Source organism: Odontomachus brunneus, unplaced genomic scaffold (assembly GCF_010583005.1).
Source record: "Odontomachus brunneus isolate Ranch 3 - 2012 unplaced genomic scaffold, Obru_v1 Obru_scaffold_148, whole genome shotgun sequence".
In the NCBI taxonomy this organism is placed as follows: Eukaryota; Metazoa; Arthropoda; class Insecta; order Hymenoptera; family Formicidae; genus Odontomachus; species Odontomachus brunneus.
Window position 1 is genome coordinate 190,430 of NW_022639598.1, and position 15,998 is coordinate 206,427.

General features: G+C 43.2%; 2 protein-coding genes across 3 annotated transcripts in view; both read left to right on the top strand.

The window, feature by feature from the left end:
- The first annotated feature begins 2,494 nt into the window (after window positions 1–2,494).
- Window positions 2,495–11,717, top strand: LOC116850536 (mucin-5AC). 2 transcript variants are annotated; one of them, XM_032828936.1, is made up of 3 exons: window positions 2,495–3,568; window positions 6,945–9,177; window positions 10,671–11,717. In XM_032828936.1, exons 1-3 carry the CDS (start codon window positions 3,542–3,544, stop codon window positions 11,027–11,029), a joined length of 2,619 nt encoding a protein of 872 aa, XP_032684827.1. In that variant the 5' UTR covers window positions 2,495–3,541; the 3' UTR covers window positions 11,030–11,717. The 2 variants fall into 2 exon arrangements, with proteins under 2 accessions (XP_032684827.1, XP_032684828.1); XM_032828937.1 differs by lacking the exon at window positions 2,495–3,568 and adding an exon at window positions 3,583–4,081.
- Window positions 11,112–15,998, top strand: part of LOC116850535 — a 14,319-nt gene continuing 9,432 nt past the window's right edge. The window contains exons 1-5 of the mRNA XM_032828934.1: window positions 11,112–12,238; window positions 12,966–13,461; window positions 13,778–14,076; window positions 14,143–14,447; window positions 14,904–15,599. Coding sequence (XP_032684825.1) covers window positions 12,034–12,238; window positions 12,966–13,461; window positions 13,778–14,076; window positions 14,143–14,447; window positions 14,904–15,599 — 2,001 coding nt within the window. The 5' untranslated portion in view covers window positions 11,112–12,033. The remainder of the gene's footprint in view (window positions 12,239–12,965; window positions 13,462–13,777; window positions 14,077–14,142; window positions 14,448–14,903; window positions 15,600–15,998) is intronic.

Sequence of the window (15,998 nt, forward strand, 5' to 3'; positions counted from 1 at the left end):
TTTGCATTCGGTACGAAAACAGAATCGGGAAGCTGCATAATGGAATTTACTCAGTAGCCGCGTCTCATCGCGCCGTTCGCTTCCTGGACATTTGGATCTTAGAACTTATCGACCGTATCCTTATATTACCAATTCATGGTTACTTCATTACCTTTTGATTATGCAACGTAACGAAGATTTAACGGTTTTCTATAATATGATGAGGAGATATTAAAATAATATTTAGAATGTTTAAAACTTGTCACTCTCGACCAACAGAATATGAGTTGATACTAAAAAGATTAAAATTTAATTTCAGCAAATACAGCGTTGTGTTGGCTGGAAGCCCGCCTGACCTGTCGTCGGGTCGTACTACGACCTCGATTTCAGTCAGTGGAGACAGTGGCGGCTCATAGCGGAGACTACAACTACACTCTGAAATAATAGTCGATTCGCCAGACCAGGTGGGAAACAGCCAACGGACTGCCTGGCGCCATTTAGCGGTGCCGTGTAAAGACCGAGAGTCACGGCTAAATATGGTTTGAGTCTCGGCTGAATCCGAGGAGCCAAGCAACTCGTTACTTTCACGTGTCCCGCTACGAGCCGCCACCATTTCCAACGAGGTAAAGTTCCTCTAGTCAGAGTTAGAATGAAGCATGATGTTTCTTAATTAGTCTGGTCCTCCATTTTTTAGAGTAACGTGAATGGAAGTAAGAAAAAAACTCGAGTAGAAGTGAGAGGGAAGCTCTAAAACTGAGATGAAGCACGCAACTTCTGCATCACTCACTTCCACCTACAAATGGCGAATGGGGTCCTAAGTCTAGCTTGAGGAACTCCATGACGAGAAAGTGAGATCGTAGTATAACTCAATGACAGGTCAAACTTTTTTCGTTATTTTCGAATATTACGTCTCGACGACGTCCTAATAACCCTTCTTATTTTCAAATTTTACGACTCATTGTCAGTGGTAAGTCAGAATCTTTACATCTTCAAAACGGTAAGTCAGATCTTTACATTTTCAAAACGGTGGGACTCGACGACAGATCGAATAAACTTTTTCATTATTTAACGGCAAGACTGAGTAACGGCTCGGACAAGTTTTAATTCTCTTTACCGTTGGAAAAAAAATAAAAGTTCTTGTCTGACTATGAATTGTGTTGTTGAGAAATAAAACCTGAGCGTGCTGCTTCTCAAGACTTCAAGGTAATACATGTGAAGTGCGTAAGTAATATATACATATAAGAACTATCTCTTGCTTTTACTGTTGACAGTCTTCATTTAAGTGTGGCAATCGAGAATACGATTCGCGCAAGTATTTGTCATACAGTGAGTAGAGAGGGAGGAAATTGATAAGCTCCAAGACAACACAATGTCCAAAATCGGATCATAAGACGTCTTTAAGACATCTTTAAAGCCAATATTCATAGTCCGATCTTATATTTAAGAGCATCTTAAGTACTGTCTTAAGATGTCATAAACCAATTACAGAGCTGTATTCGTATCTTAAGACATTACTTAAGACGGTCTTGAAATGAGATTAGACTATGAATACCGGTCTAAGACATCTTTAAGACAAGTTTATAAGATATTGTCTTAAAGACATCTTATAACTCGATTTTGAACATTTGTGCTGCCTGGCCTGTTAATAAAGAAAATTGTTAATATAATCTGTTTTCTTGTGCGTAGAAAAAAGTTCAAACACGAGAGACAACATCACGGCCGATCTAGTTGCGTTGTTCGCGCAAGAATCGGAGTATCGGTCGATTTCGACGCCGACCTCGATACAGGCGCGTGAAAGCGCCGAAAACAATGCAACGAGCTTTCTCAAAACACCGGGCGAACATTCCGAATTGTAATTTACGCGAGGCATAACGTCGCATGCGGGGAATCGGCGACCTGGTTCTTACTGGCCGAGCGGAACTTTCCTTCTCCTTGAACTTGAAAAATCAACGCGTACTTCTCGATCTCGCGCCCGATCATACGTCACACGGCGGTCGGGAAAGTTATCCGAGTATTCATCTCGCCGGCTTTTTTGAAACAAGACATCTCGGTCGAAACTAGTCGTAAAGTACGTCCAACAACGACTAAACAATATATATATATATATATATATATATATATAGTTGATGCGACTTTTGTCGCTTTTACCTCAACGCACGTACGCCACATGTTGCATCTTCGGAGCGAAAGTGCGTCCTCTTAAATGCTCGCTTAAACGTTGTGCGTGCACGTTTGCCGCTACTGTTTAATTACACACTGCGGATTATGCCGGCAATTATCGCGATAGCGAATAAACGACTGTTATGTTAGCGGCTACTGGTGTTTGACTTCACTAATTGCTTCATTAGCGATCTCGCGTGGCCCGAAAACCACCGATGTCTCAGTGGGTGCTTCCGAAATGTCCAGGTTTGGGTCAAGTTGAGTTAGTTCCACTATAGTATCCGTTACATATACTATAGTGGAACTAACTCAACTCGACCCAACTCTGGGTATTTCGGAAGCATCCATTATCTTCCTGATAGCAAATAAATTGAAGAATGATTCGCGACGACTAACGTTGCTTTGCATCACTTTCATTGAGACGAACGAGAGTGAGAAAATAAAAACGCGCTTAAAATAAAAGTCACTCATTACAACTCATTATTTTTAATAGCTTAAAATAAAAGCCACTCATTACAAGCCATTATTTTTAATAGCTATGCTTGATATGCGTGTTTGTACTTGTTCAGATATGGAATATGTTAAACAGGCAAGTTGAATATTTTACATAAAATGAACCACATGTGCGAAGCTGATAAATAACGTGTTAAAAAGTCAAATAAATAGTCTCTATGCACACACGTGAAAAAATACATACTACGTTCAAATAAACGTTACTTGTTTCAAGTATCTTATAAATTTATGTCTGCAAATGCATCAAAAGTTTTCTCATCACATTAAATTTATTCAAGATATATTCCGAACTCTAGTAAGTTTAGCACTTCAATCAAGAATATCAAATTAAAAAAAAAAGTTTGATTTGCTTACTAAACAGAGTTGAACCAACTTTTCCTACGATATTACATCGAGTTTTATAATATTCTTATAAAGAAAATACATTTTTCTCTATAATACATGATAATGAGCTTTTCTTCAATTTGTGATGAATGCATTTTAAGACTATCATCAAGAAGATATTTATCGTTAAAAACAACCATTACAAACTGAGAGTAATCGCTTTTCGTAACAGTGAAATGATATTTTTCTATGTGCAAGCTTGTCACAGTCGAGATGCAAAAAGTAATACGAAGTGCGTACGTTTCGCTGAATGGCTCGTATGGAGGTTTAAGCTCACGTCGAAAGCTAACATATATCGATATGAATCCGTCCTCGGATTTGCTCCTCGCTGCTCTCTCCCTCACCACAGGCACAGTGTGTTTTGGCCTTAATAGTTTGCTCGACGGCGAGCAAGCAGGTGGACGCGCGCACGTTTGTGCGTCAGAGGAGCCGAGGAGAATCAAGCGAGTAAGATAGAGAGAGAGTTCGAAAGTAGGCCTCAGTCGTTCAGTCAGTTGTCGACTACATGTCCGGACGATTGGTCGGCGTAATGGTGAGTTTTCGAGCGACTCGAACGTTCTCTCGCTGGAACAGCACACGGCAAGGAGCGCTTGCGCGATTTTTGCGGACGCGAACGAATTTGCGCGTGGCGCGTGTCGCCGTTCGTGTTTACCGCGCGTGCCGACGCCAGGACACGTGTTAGTCATCGAGCATGCACGCGGAAAACATCAAAAGTGATCGCGCAGTGAACGAAAGGAAAATTTAGACGAATGTCTCACCGGTGGAAACACGACGGCGTACCCTCTGATTGAAATCGAAACTTCGCTTCTTCGCGCGACAGACGACGGACGACGTCTGTCGAACGCGGCAACATGATTTGAGAAAACACTTTTTGGGCGCTTTCGAGTGACTGTTACGCGAATTGTGTGATTTTAGAGATAATTAGCGCGTTGGTGTGGTGAAATGTTAAATGTCACAAGCATTACGTTAGAATTCTGGTTTCTTTTGAGGAAGAAGAGCTGCAAAATATTGCATACGTTATTTGAGTGATTATTAAATGATTGATGTTAGTACACAAATTTTGAACTTAATATTTATATAGATGGAAGCTCTTTGGGTTCCGAACATTCTTACTATTTTGGTCTTTAAATACAAATATTTAAAGCTTTAACACAGAATATATGTATATATATGTGTATTTTATGTTAACAGAGTATAAATATTCGTATCTCTAAAAACTAAAACAACAAAAATGTCCGCACGGAAAAAAATATGGTCGGATTAATGAAATATTTGGTGAAATATCAATGAAATAGAAGTTGGACGGTTAAAGTTACCAGAATTCGGGTCAAATTAATTACGATTCTGTTTAACCCGAATTTTATTAGCTTGAACAGAATTCTGGTAACTTCAAGTAGAATTTTGGCTCATTTTTATTTCACCAGATATTTAGTCCATTCAACCAAATTTTTTTTTTCTATATCATTAGGTACATTGAGAAAAAAAATTTTTAAATTAACAAATATCTATTAGGTGGATACCATTAACGTATTTATTTAGATTAAAATTCTCTTTATTTAAATCAAATATTGTTTACTTAAATCGAGTAAACAATACTTGGCTTAAATGAAAAGAATTTTTATTTTAATTTTAAGTAAAAATTTTAATTTTAAGTAAATATATTAATAGTACCCACCTAATAAATTTTTGGTAATTTTTAGATATTTTTTCTCAGTGTACATATCCAGACATTGGTGCTTTTACCTTACTTAACAAAATTTGGGTGGATATTACTGCACAAAATGACTAATTTGAAAATTATCGCCGCGCTCGTGAAGGAATGTTGAGCAATTTTGCGAAAATTGATATACATGAATCCACGTGATTTCATTAATTCTCAATGTGAAATTCGTACACACCGCAAGGATTGCGCGTAGATTAGTCAAACGGTCAATGGTCGCGCGCATTAGCATGTCGGCATCGCGAATTCGAATAAAAATCAGGATCTTTCACCACGAAATCGGGTGAATATTTTTCAACGTTGCCGCGCAACATCGGATTGTGAAAGTTGTCGGCTCTTTCCGGCCGGCGACGTTTTTGCCGCTCGCTCGTTAAGCGCACTTCTTTTTTTATTTCTACATCTAATCGTAATTATCGCTCGAGTGCGTCTCGGAAGGCTTGTCGTGAGAATCGCATTTCCCATCGCGGATGCTTTCGCTGCCGGTCGCTGTCCCTCTGCGTGCTCCTCCTAATCGTGCCTGGCGATCATGCACGGTAACGATCGCCGATTTCCCGTTAGGTTGTGTCGCGCGCGCGCCGACACGCCATAATCACGGGCGGAAATTGCAGGCCCGTGTTTCCCGAGCGGGGATGCAAAATCGAGCAACTCGACCGCCGAATTTCCGCGGAAAGTGACTTTCGTCCTCCGCCGTTCGCCTTTTCCCCGTCACGTGTCTGCGTCGCTCGAGAGCGCGATATTTTTCCTTATATATTGAGCGAACGACATCGTTGTGGAATCACGGTTCGCCGGAGAACTGTGAAATTACGGCACATTGGGAAAGCATCGAGTTTTATGACGTAGAGAAGTGAAGTGCACTCGAAAAAACGTTCTGCTGGTCCAGATAGAATTCTAAAAATCAATCTGCAATATGCTCTTTGTTTCCTATTTCTTGTTCTCTATCCTTTTCTGGCTTAAAGCTTAAGATCTGAGTCAGAAAGAGATAAAAAAAGAAACAGGAAGCAAAGAGTACATTGTCTTAGCTTAAATATCACAGTTAAAATGTATTGTTGTTGTATTTGCTGGGAAATTGTCTGTGATACGTGGAATTTACGGCGGCAGTATTATCTATATGCGAGCAAACCTAGATACGAATGTGAGAACTATAAATTCACTTGTCTCTCGTAGCTTTTTTGTCTACTACAAAGTCAATTTTAATAAGAAGTGCGACTAGTTTTAATCCGGATGAATACTATAGACAGACTTTCTCGCGCTAAATTTCACGAACAGTTCAGATAGAAATTATGTCGCTGTCATCTATATTGATTGGCAAAGCATAAATGAGAGATATCGTAATATTTGCTCTAGTTTACTTATCCATATTCTTCCTCCACCAAGAAAATTTTCCCTATGACTGCAAGGCCACTTTTTTTAGCGCGGACGTTGCGCGATTGTCCGGCGGAACATCCGACGAAACGGAACGGGCGCAGATACGCAGCGCGAGATGCAATTACGACATGATCGGGATTATATGAATCAACTAACTATGCTCTTTGACATCGGCGATCCTCTCAAGGCTCCTTTGCGACATTTGCTCATAAATATGAAAAGGAATATGCGACTGACACAGATCCTCGCCATGTTCTTCTTTAGCTTCTGATTAAGCAACGAGGTTTGCGCATTATCGGAGTAAACGTCGCGTAGTGTGTTAATTATATGAGTTCGATATGATTTCTCATATGTAGGACATACCTAACGTATGTTGCAATTCAGAATGCGCATGTGAATACGCATAAAACACATCTTCAAGGAGAGATCCATTACGATCGGACGGGAATTGTTTCTATGATTGCACAACGTCTCCCGCGTATCACGATATAAATCTTGAAATTGAAATCTCGAGAAATACAGATGTCCCGTAGTGCGCCACGCGACACTTCGTTAATCGGCGTTTTGAAGCGAAGAAGGATAAATATTGTAGAGTTAAACGTCATGGTCGTTCATTCGACTAATTGCGGATAACCGCGCGAAAAGTTTCGCCCTTTTCGCACGGTGTTTCCTATTTTTATCGCCAATCTCTCTTATCGCCAAAATCTCTTTCAGTTCTCTAACGTTATTTGATTAATTGTAATACGTAATTCAATCAGTTTCTAACGTCACGTTCACTTTTCTAACGTCAGTCGCCTAATTGGAATAATTATTGTTTCCACAGATCGCGCTATTCTGTGTATTGATCGTTCTCGGCCTAGGTCACTGCGATGAACTCCCATCAAGATACGAGGTCGAGAGCTCGATCAACCGCACGGTCAGCGAGGTCGAAAGGCTGATTCAACAGGACCCGAGCCTGCCGCGCCTCAACAGGCATGAGATCGTCGATATTTTATTCAACATCACGTCCAAGGACATCGAGATACACAAGAGTAAAGAGACTGTCGAGGAGGCGAGGAAGATCTACCAGAAGGCGTTGATGGTGGTCTTGCCTTACAACGCGCAAGACGCGAAAGAGAACATCAAGGAGCTGTACACAAGACCCCCGATAGTAAAGCTAGTGGCGGATCCTTCCTTTAGTTCGCAGGACCTCGAGAAGTGGAAGAACGAGATACTATTACAGCCATCGCCATCCACAATCACAACCACAACAACAACCAGGTCTACGTCTACGTTCCCTTCGACGTCCACATTCTCTTCGACGTCTACATCTACGTTCCCTTCGACGTCTACGTCGACGTCTACTACGCAAGAGACGCTGCGCGACAAGGAGCCTCTGGAGAATCTCGTGGTGACGCACGCGGCGGAGAAAAGCACGCCAAAGGAGAGCTCGCACACGAAGACACGGTACAAGAATCACAAGGATACGTACTCGGAGGTGCAGACGAAGTTGCCGCTAAAGGAAACCCTCAAGTACGACTCGGCGCCGATCAGGTTCAGCTTCAACTTGGAAAACCTGCAGAAGCAGTCGATAGCTACGGAGAAACTGGCTACGACAACGAAGCGACCGGTATTTCAGACGCCTCCCGCGAGCAAGAACGAAGACGTGTATCTCGTGTACAGCACAAGCGCGACGACCGAGCGAACGACCGCGGAGACGCCTTTCCGGGGTGTCTCGAAGGAGTTCGATCTAACAACGTCCAGTCCTCACAGCCATCAGCAAAACATCTTGTCCTTCGATCAATGGCATTATAACGCGCCGCCAAGCACTACTCAGAGAATCGCGACAACATCGAGAGCCGCGATCGAAAGGATCCGCGAGAAGCCGTTTCTACCGACCATCAAAGTATCAGAGGAGGATACCGTGACGACGACAACGACGAGTAAAACCGAAGACGTCCCGTCGAGAATATCTTTCAATATGGCGCAAGCAGCAGATACCGAGCGATCAACAACTTCCATCTACGTGACACCCGTGTCCTCCTCCGTTTCTTCCTCCTACCCTTCCACTTCAGAAACATCCAAATACACTTCCACGTACAATATTAACTCCGGCGGATTCCGCAGGATCACAACTACGACGATGCGTCCGCAGGTGATGGATCTGCTCGCCTCGATTGGACTTCGGCCGGAGAACACCATGAACGTGGAGGAGGTGTTCGCGAAGAATCAGAAGAATCTGGGAACCAAGTTCCAAATTCCCGGCACTAACGGCTTTCTCCATACGATGACGTCCGGTCTAACGGCCGGAGTGCCCGACTCGCCGTCGATAGCCGCTCAGAACACCTTCTCGGAGAACCCGGTCTCGGAGATCGGATTGGGAATGAACAACCTGACGCCCGATGTGCAGGTGTTGTTTCAACGATTCGGCCTGCACACGTCCAACCCGGCGACTACTACTACGACGACCACGCCGAAACCGACCGTGAACACCAACTCCTACACTAACTTCAAGCCTTTGCCAACGTCCAATATCAAGGACGAGGAAATGAAAGAATTCCTAGCCAGGTTCGGACTCGGTGTCAGCGAAAGCCGCCAGCGGAAGGCCATGCCAGCGTCGACGGAACGGCCGTCGTTGATCGAGGCTGTTCCGAACAACATGAGATCAATCTTGGAGAACATCGGTCTTATTTCGCGTAGAACGCCAAAAACAACGACGCCGAGGATGGAGACATTAGAGCCGCCTAGGACGACTCAGTACGACCACGTATTCAAGCCGCACGAGGTGCGACTGAAGGACGAGGGGCAGAAGATGAAGATCAATGAGTTCTTGGACACGGTCAGGTTGGTTCAAGAGGGAAAAGCGAGTGTGAAGGATGTACGAAAGGTAGCCAACGACTTGATAGCGTCCACGAAGAGCCTGAAGGACGGTCCGGATCCGCTGAGTCTCGAGGAGCTCGTGAAAATCTACAACGAGGACGTGAAGAACGAGGTGAAGAGGCAACAAAGCCCGGAGGAACCCAGCGACAACGATCAAGAGCGCGCGAAGACCTCGACAACGACGTCCGCCACTACCGGTATAAAGAAATTCATGATTTCCGTTATGGGCACTTCAGAAACCTGGGTTGGCAGGATCATATGGGGTCTGGAGAGGATCAGACGCATGCTAAACTTCATGGGATAATAGGATCAACCGATCACCGGATTAAATGGACTTATTCCGGGACTTCCTCGTTCTACTAAACATCCTCTCTGTCGCAGTTCTCTTTCTTTCTATCTTTTTCTCTATTTCTCTGTCTATTTGTTTCTCTTCTCCTTTTGGCATGATCTCTGGCTGCGTCCCTCTTCGCTTTTACTTCGATATGCGCTTGGTATGTCTTACTTTCGAGCGTGACTTGTGGACAAAACGCGTGTACAAATACTTAGACTTAAGATAGAAGGGCCGGATGACCGATAAATGAGAGAAATCTGCAAATACCGAAGTAACGTAAATATAGATGAATTGATCGACTATTTAACTTATCGCTACTGAACAGTCGGTAAAGATGCTCTCTAGCGGGTCGAGTAGTAGTAGCTCAGTCAATCGAGTCACAATTGATCAAAGGCCCCCTCAAAAACATCTCAAAGACGAAACTTGAAACGTCTCGTAACACTGATGACGCAATGCTCACATCTGATCGCACAGTTTCAGGAGGAAACTTAACCATGACATTATGTAAAGCTTTATAAGCCAGCTTCCCGTAGTGTCTCGACTTTCTTTTGAAAAGATTACATTGCGCAACTAATCGAAATCACATTACGACATAGGAAAAGTGCGTCAGGTAAACAGAATCGGGGATACAGCGCGACGAATCCGCACGTTACGCTTTGCCACGCGATTTATCTAGGCGACGATCCTCCAGGCATTTTTTGCACGCAGCCTTTTTTCTCCCAGCTGCATACATTAACGTCGGCTAGGTATGGTACAACTTTCATCCCGCGTTCCTTGCCCCCGAAGCGGCGGTGCGCGTCATAAATGTTGCATGTGAATACCGAGCATGTGGTTACACGCAAACCGGTTCGTACTACACCGATCGCTCAGACGATCTCATTGCCGTGCATACCAATCAAAGCGAGAGAGAAAGAGATAAGTAGACAATATTTACGATATCTGCTTCACTTCACCGTGCGGAGACAGTTTCTACGTCCGCGACGAATCGCCGCACGTAAAACCGAGAGAGAAACCGCGATAACTCTCGACTTCTGCCGGTTGCAACAACGATCGAACGTCCCGTTTTCGACTCCTCCGTTATCTGGTAAAATTCGCGACATTCGCCATCGATATTTTCTCCTTGAAAACAACCACCACTCCGACGTAGTCCACGAGCCTTTCGCTGATTAGCAGATTTCGATTTCCGCGATCTGCTGTTCTCCCCGATTCTCGCAGCCCCGGATTGTATCGCGCTGGTGCGAATCGCAAAAGACGATTTAACTTCGTTACTGCGAAGAGCGATGAATTCGCTTGTTCGTTCGCGGTATAGAAACGAAACAAAACCGCAGGGGAACTCACGGTGCATCTTGTTCGGTGCAGAATCTATAGATGTTCCCTCGACAACGACCCCGACGACCACGACAACTACCCCGACGACGACGACGTCCACGACGGTAACCCCCGATTCCGCGAAGGACGCTTCGGACTTGGAGACGTTCACGCCGTCCCCGGAATCGACGTCGGCGAGTGTGAATCTCGCGGCGCTGGAGGAATCCTTCGGCGGTACCACACGCGCACCCGATCCCGTTTTACCGACCAAGCCAAGAAGCGGTCTGTACTTTCTGGTGGACTGGAACAGCTTTCTCGAAGTCGGCGAGGACAACAGCGAGAAGGTGGACCTGAAGTTCCAGCCGAAAGCTGGCGACAGGTCGAGGTTCTTGCCGGTCACCGTACCGTAATTTTACGGGACTCTATCGCTCCTAACGTCTTTCTGCCTCTCTCTCTCTCTCTCTCTCTCTCCCACGTTGTTTCTCGCGACTGAATGTTGATTTGATACGCGGGCATTATTTCCAGACGGGACCTAAGGACGCCCGACAGGATACTTAACACGTGTTTATTTACTTTCTCTTTATATAGTTGTTCGACATAACTCGATAGTTTTCGATGTTCTACATTTCGAGTCGCTGAAAGAGAGAGGGAAAGAGTGAAGGACGAAATCAAATCTGTTCTCGTGTCCCGTTAGTATGCGAGCGCGAATTTTCACTTTTATTTAAATTATTCTAGTTTAAAGATGCGACTATGTTCCGCTGATAATTCGATTTCCCGGTTCTAACGTTGGACTTGTTCTCGCAAACGAATTGGCTGAAACATTGTAGGGAGAATACACGTTATGCCGCAATTATTAGAAAGTATGGTATCACTCGCGATACACGCAGGAGCTTGTGCGTGCCGTTTGAAATCTTTATACGCATGATACGCACGAGGGAACTCTCCTGCAGAGAAAATAATAAGCCATAACTTAAATATAAATTGTATCAACGTTACACACACGTTGGTAGCTCCTTGACAAAGATACGATATGAATGAGAAGAAATATACAGCGATAAGTAACGTGCGAATAAAGGCGAATAAAGGAAATTTCGTAAAGGAAAGTATTATAATTGCGCGCGCGAGGAGTAACTAATTATAATATCCCTCTCAATAGATATCTCTATGTAGGAACCAATTCTTCCACTTGAATATACGAGGTGTCGGAGTGTGATGAGTCAAAGTAGCAGATTAACGATGAATCGGAGTGACTCAGCGAACGTTATCGACGCCTAGTTTAATCCCGAACCGGAGAATATCGTCGGATAAACACGAATCGAAATTGGCTCAATGAAAATCATAATATTGTGAGTCGCGACGTAAAGTACAAGACATCGCGGGAATCTCACGGCTCGGATTTCAGTCGACGACCACGATGTCACTGAAGAAGAGTCTCGTCGTGTGTCTTCTTTCGCTGATCCTCGCGAGTGACGCGCAGCATCAGGATATCGAGGACATATCTGAGACATTGGACGAATTGCTCGTCGATGCGCGATCGTTTCGACGGCCGCGAGACCGCGAGGACAAGTCGTTAATTTGGCACAAGTACGAATTCGGCAGTGGAGCCGGAAATCGAGAAGGTGATAGAGCGCGCCAAGCATTTCATTAACGCCCCGACATTAGTAATCATAAACGAAATCGGTTTTGCAAAGTTTACGATTCTCTCGAACGGAGAAGCGCGTTTGAGTGCAATTAGGCGACGAGGTTTCAGGAGGTTACAGGACCGACACGTGTTCCTTCAATTGCAAATTTAGTGAGACGATTTCTTCTCAGTTTATCTCATTTTCTTTAATTAACGTATATTTTCGTGATACTAAAATTTAAATTAAAGCCCACTATTATCTCAAAGTGCGAAAAGCGTTGCACTTTCAATCTTTATTAAACGCAATTTCGATTTCGAATCCAATCAAATGTTCACGATACTGAAAAGAACAGCGGCGGTTTGGTGCGTGAAAAATATCATTTTAGAGCCGTGGCGCACAGAAGAACGTAAGTGGCAAGACAAAGCAGTAAAAAAATTGGCCAATTCATTATTTTTATAAGAAGAATCATCGACTGTGATTAGTCAGTTTGCTCGTCTTACTGCTCCCGTTTTTCTCGCGTGTTCCCGACCTTATTCATGCGATTTTGTCTGCAATGGACAAGTAATAAAACCGATAACCGACTTCATGTTTTGTATATACGTACATCCAATCGTAACGTAAGCGTATCACTTTTGTACAGAGAATGGCGTGTTCACCGTGTTTACCGTTCTATCGTGCAAATAAATCTATAATCGATCCGACTTGAGCGCTTCCGTTTTTGCAGAGGTGGTGGTGACGAACATTTCATTGCACACAAACACCGATATTCCCGAGAAGAGCGACTGGCAATTCTTACGAGCGGGAAATGATTATTTTATCCGCGCCGAGGACTCGGCGTTGCTTTTCTACGAGATCAACTTGGACGAATTGTCCGTCGAGCCTAGCATAAACGTGACGACCGAGGGACGCATATTACTGTTCCGAGTTTTCGACTACAATGTCGACGAGACGGAACGTGAAGATCGCGCGGGCTATTCGATCGCGATTCTATTCGTCGAGTCGACACACGGCTACTTTCTGTTCTGGTATCGAATCTCTGAGGGTACGATTCAGTTATGCTCGAAACTGTCCATGCAGCATGAATTCCAGGACATGGAGGTCGTGCGAGAAGGGAGTCAAAACGAATTGCTCTTACTCGACGATAACACGTACCTCGAACAGTCGTTGATCCTCGTCTATGGCTTCAACTACGATCACAGCAATCATAGCATCGATATATGGTAATTACGTTCGCGTGCGCACCGCCTGATTTTCCTCGTTGCCGCAACGACGTATCATGTGTGTATGTGTGTATGTGTGTATAATCCGCGAGAAACGATCTTTGAAAAATTGAACGATAATTAAGTACAGGGCACAAAATACCTTATATGACACGTCAGACGTTGGTGAGCAAAATTCAAAGAAAACTCATTCCTACAGTCGCGATTTCACTGTACGGACACTTCATGTGTTTCGGCGTGAGATTACACAGCTCACGAAATAACACATTTCACGCGAACACATTCGTTCCCGGTACAAGCAAATTGTGTCGCGCAGGTTTTGCCGGCGATTGTACGTTCCCAAAACGTTCGACGTCCAGGTCTGCCCGATTTACGGCGGCACCGTGTTGGCATTTCGAACGAACGATAGCGTGGTTCTATACGCATCGCAAAACGAAGATGCGCTTTGCAAGTACGAGGAGTTCGAAGTAATCGAGACGAACGAACTCGCGAATTTCGTCTGCTTCGAGAGTGGCCACATCGAATATCTGGTTATCGCCGGGAAAGAAGCGCATCTTTTTCACTTCCTCGAGAACGAGTTTCACGATAATGGCGAGGCGGATCTGGCCTTCAGCGGTAAGGAACGACGAGAATCGCGTAGTGAAAAGAGCTCTCGAGAACGTTTCGTTGTTCATTTCGCAGGAATCACGGGCATCTCGTGGATCACGGCAGTGCCGCTGAACACGTATCGCGACGAGTCGCTGTTGCTGGCACAACTTGAAAATTCGACGGTGATCGCGCTGGCTTGGCAAGGGTCAAATTTCAAGCAAGTGCCATTGCCGAACCAAATCATGAACGACTTCAATCTGTCGAGAGTCGTCGTCGTCCCGAAAGTCGGATTCATGCATGGAAACACGCTCGTACGTGTGGACGTGATCCTGAGGGAAGTAGCGCATCCTATTCACAGGGAGACGGATAGCATACTGAAGACGCGAGTCCTGTTGGAGGTATACGTTCATATTATTCGTTGTATTTCTGTCCCGCGTAATTTCTTTAAACGCGACAATTTGCAAGATCACCTAAAATTTATATAAGTCGATATTGCGTATACAGGCGATTCTTTTTAACCAATTTTATAGTTTCTTTTTAATAATTTACATAATATATATGAGCATCTAAATAGCAGAATGAATTTATTTGTAGTGACTTTCATCGAAAAATTTCGTAATACGCGCTGAAAAGAAATATTCAATAGTTGTAACTATAAACACATAAAGAAATAATTACTATAAATTATGATAAAGAACATAATTTTTTAATTAAATTTTACTATGGTGTTAGTGATAATAATCTTATATGCGTATGCTACTACTGCCATTTTACCATAAAAAATAATTATAATTTTAAAAAAGTCAACCTTTTCCTTCTCAGTGTGTATTTTAAGATACGTGGGATGTTTCCAGGATGTGTTTCGCGTGCAGGAAGATATTTTCGATAAGACCGAGGAGAAGATGAATCAAAGTTATCTCAAGAATCCCGTGACAGGATTTTGGAGCTTTACAAGAATGGATGTCTCGAACGTTACAATCGGGGAAGACGTGAAATACAGCGCGATCAAAGTCGGCACGATGGATTTACAACTGCAGGATGTACTGACAAACGTGACGTCAAGCTTGAAGAAACTCGAGAAACTCGAAGTGATGCTCGATCAAGTCTTATCGATTTTGGAACAAGTGGATAACGTCTACACGATGAAGATTGTCTTACCGCCAGATGCTGAACTGAACGGGAATTTTTTGGTGAACGGTACCTTGCGTGCGAAAAACACTTCTTTTGTGAATAAAGCGCCCACCTCGAGCGCGGCATACAACAATGCAAGTGGCATTGCTGATTTCATCAACGGCCGAAAGTCTTTTCCTACCATCGACACCGACAACTTGACAGTCATCACGTTGAATGGCGTCCCGTTGGAAGAATACATTTTCGACACTTCGATCAAAAGTTACGACGACATGGACTTTTCCAGATCAAAACGATTAGAGATTAACGGATACCTAAACTTTTCTGAAATAAATGACGTCGATTGGGGGAAACTGATGCAGAATATTGTATGGAAGAACGAAACGAGGATCATTCCTGGGCACACGATCATGAATGGAGTAAGACGATGTGATCGTTTCGTGTAAAGAGTGTCCAACCAATCGCGGTACAAGTTCTTTTGGAAACAATTTCTCGCGTGTGACAGCAAATAAAGAATATAAAATAGGTCAAAAATATTAATGCATTGGTCTTTAGATACGAAAAATATTAAATATTTAGATTTTATAATATAGAATATATATATATATATATATATATATATATATATATATAATACGTATATACATATTCTACGTTAAAAGTTTAAATATTATGAAAACTAAAACAGCAAGAATATAAAATAGGTCAAAAATATTAATGCATTGGTCTTTAAATACGAAAAATATTAAATATTTAGATTTTATAATATAGAATATATATATATATATATATATATATATATATATATATATATATAT

Bases quoted from the DNA above. Each gene is read 5' to 3' on its own strand.
- LOC116850536 (XM_032828936.1), top strand. From the start codon at position 3,542: ATGTCCGGACGATTGGTCGGCGTAATG. The intron at 3,569-6,944 runs GTGAGTTTTCGA...TTGTTTCCACAG, and splicing joins GACGATTGGTCGGCGTAATG to ATCGCGCTATTCTGTGTATT. The intron at 9,178-10,670 runs GTATAAAGAAAT...TGTTCGGTGCAG, and splicing joins AACGACGTCCGCCACTACCG to AATCTATAGATGTTCCCTCG.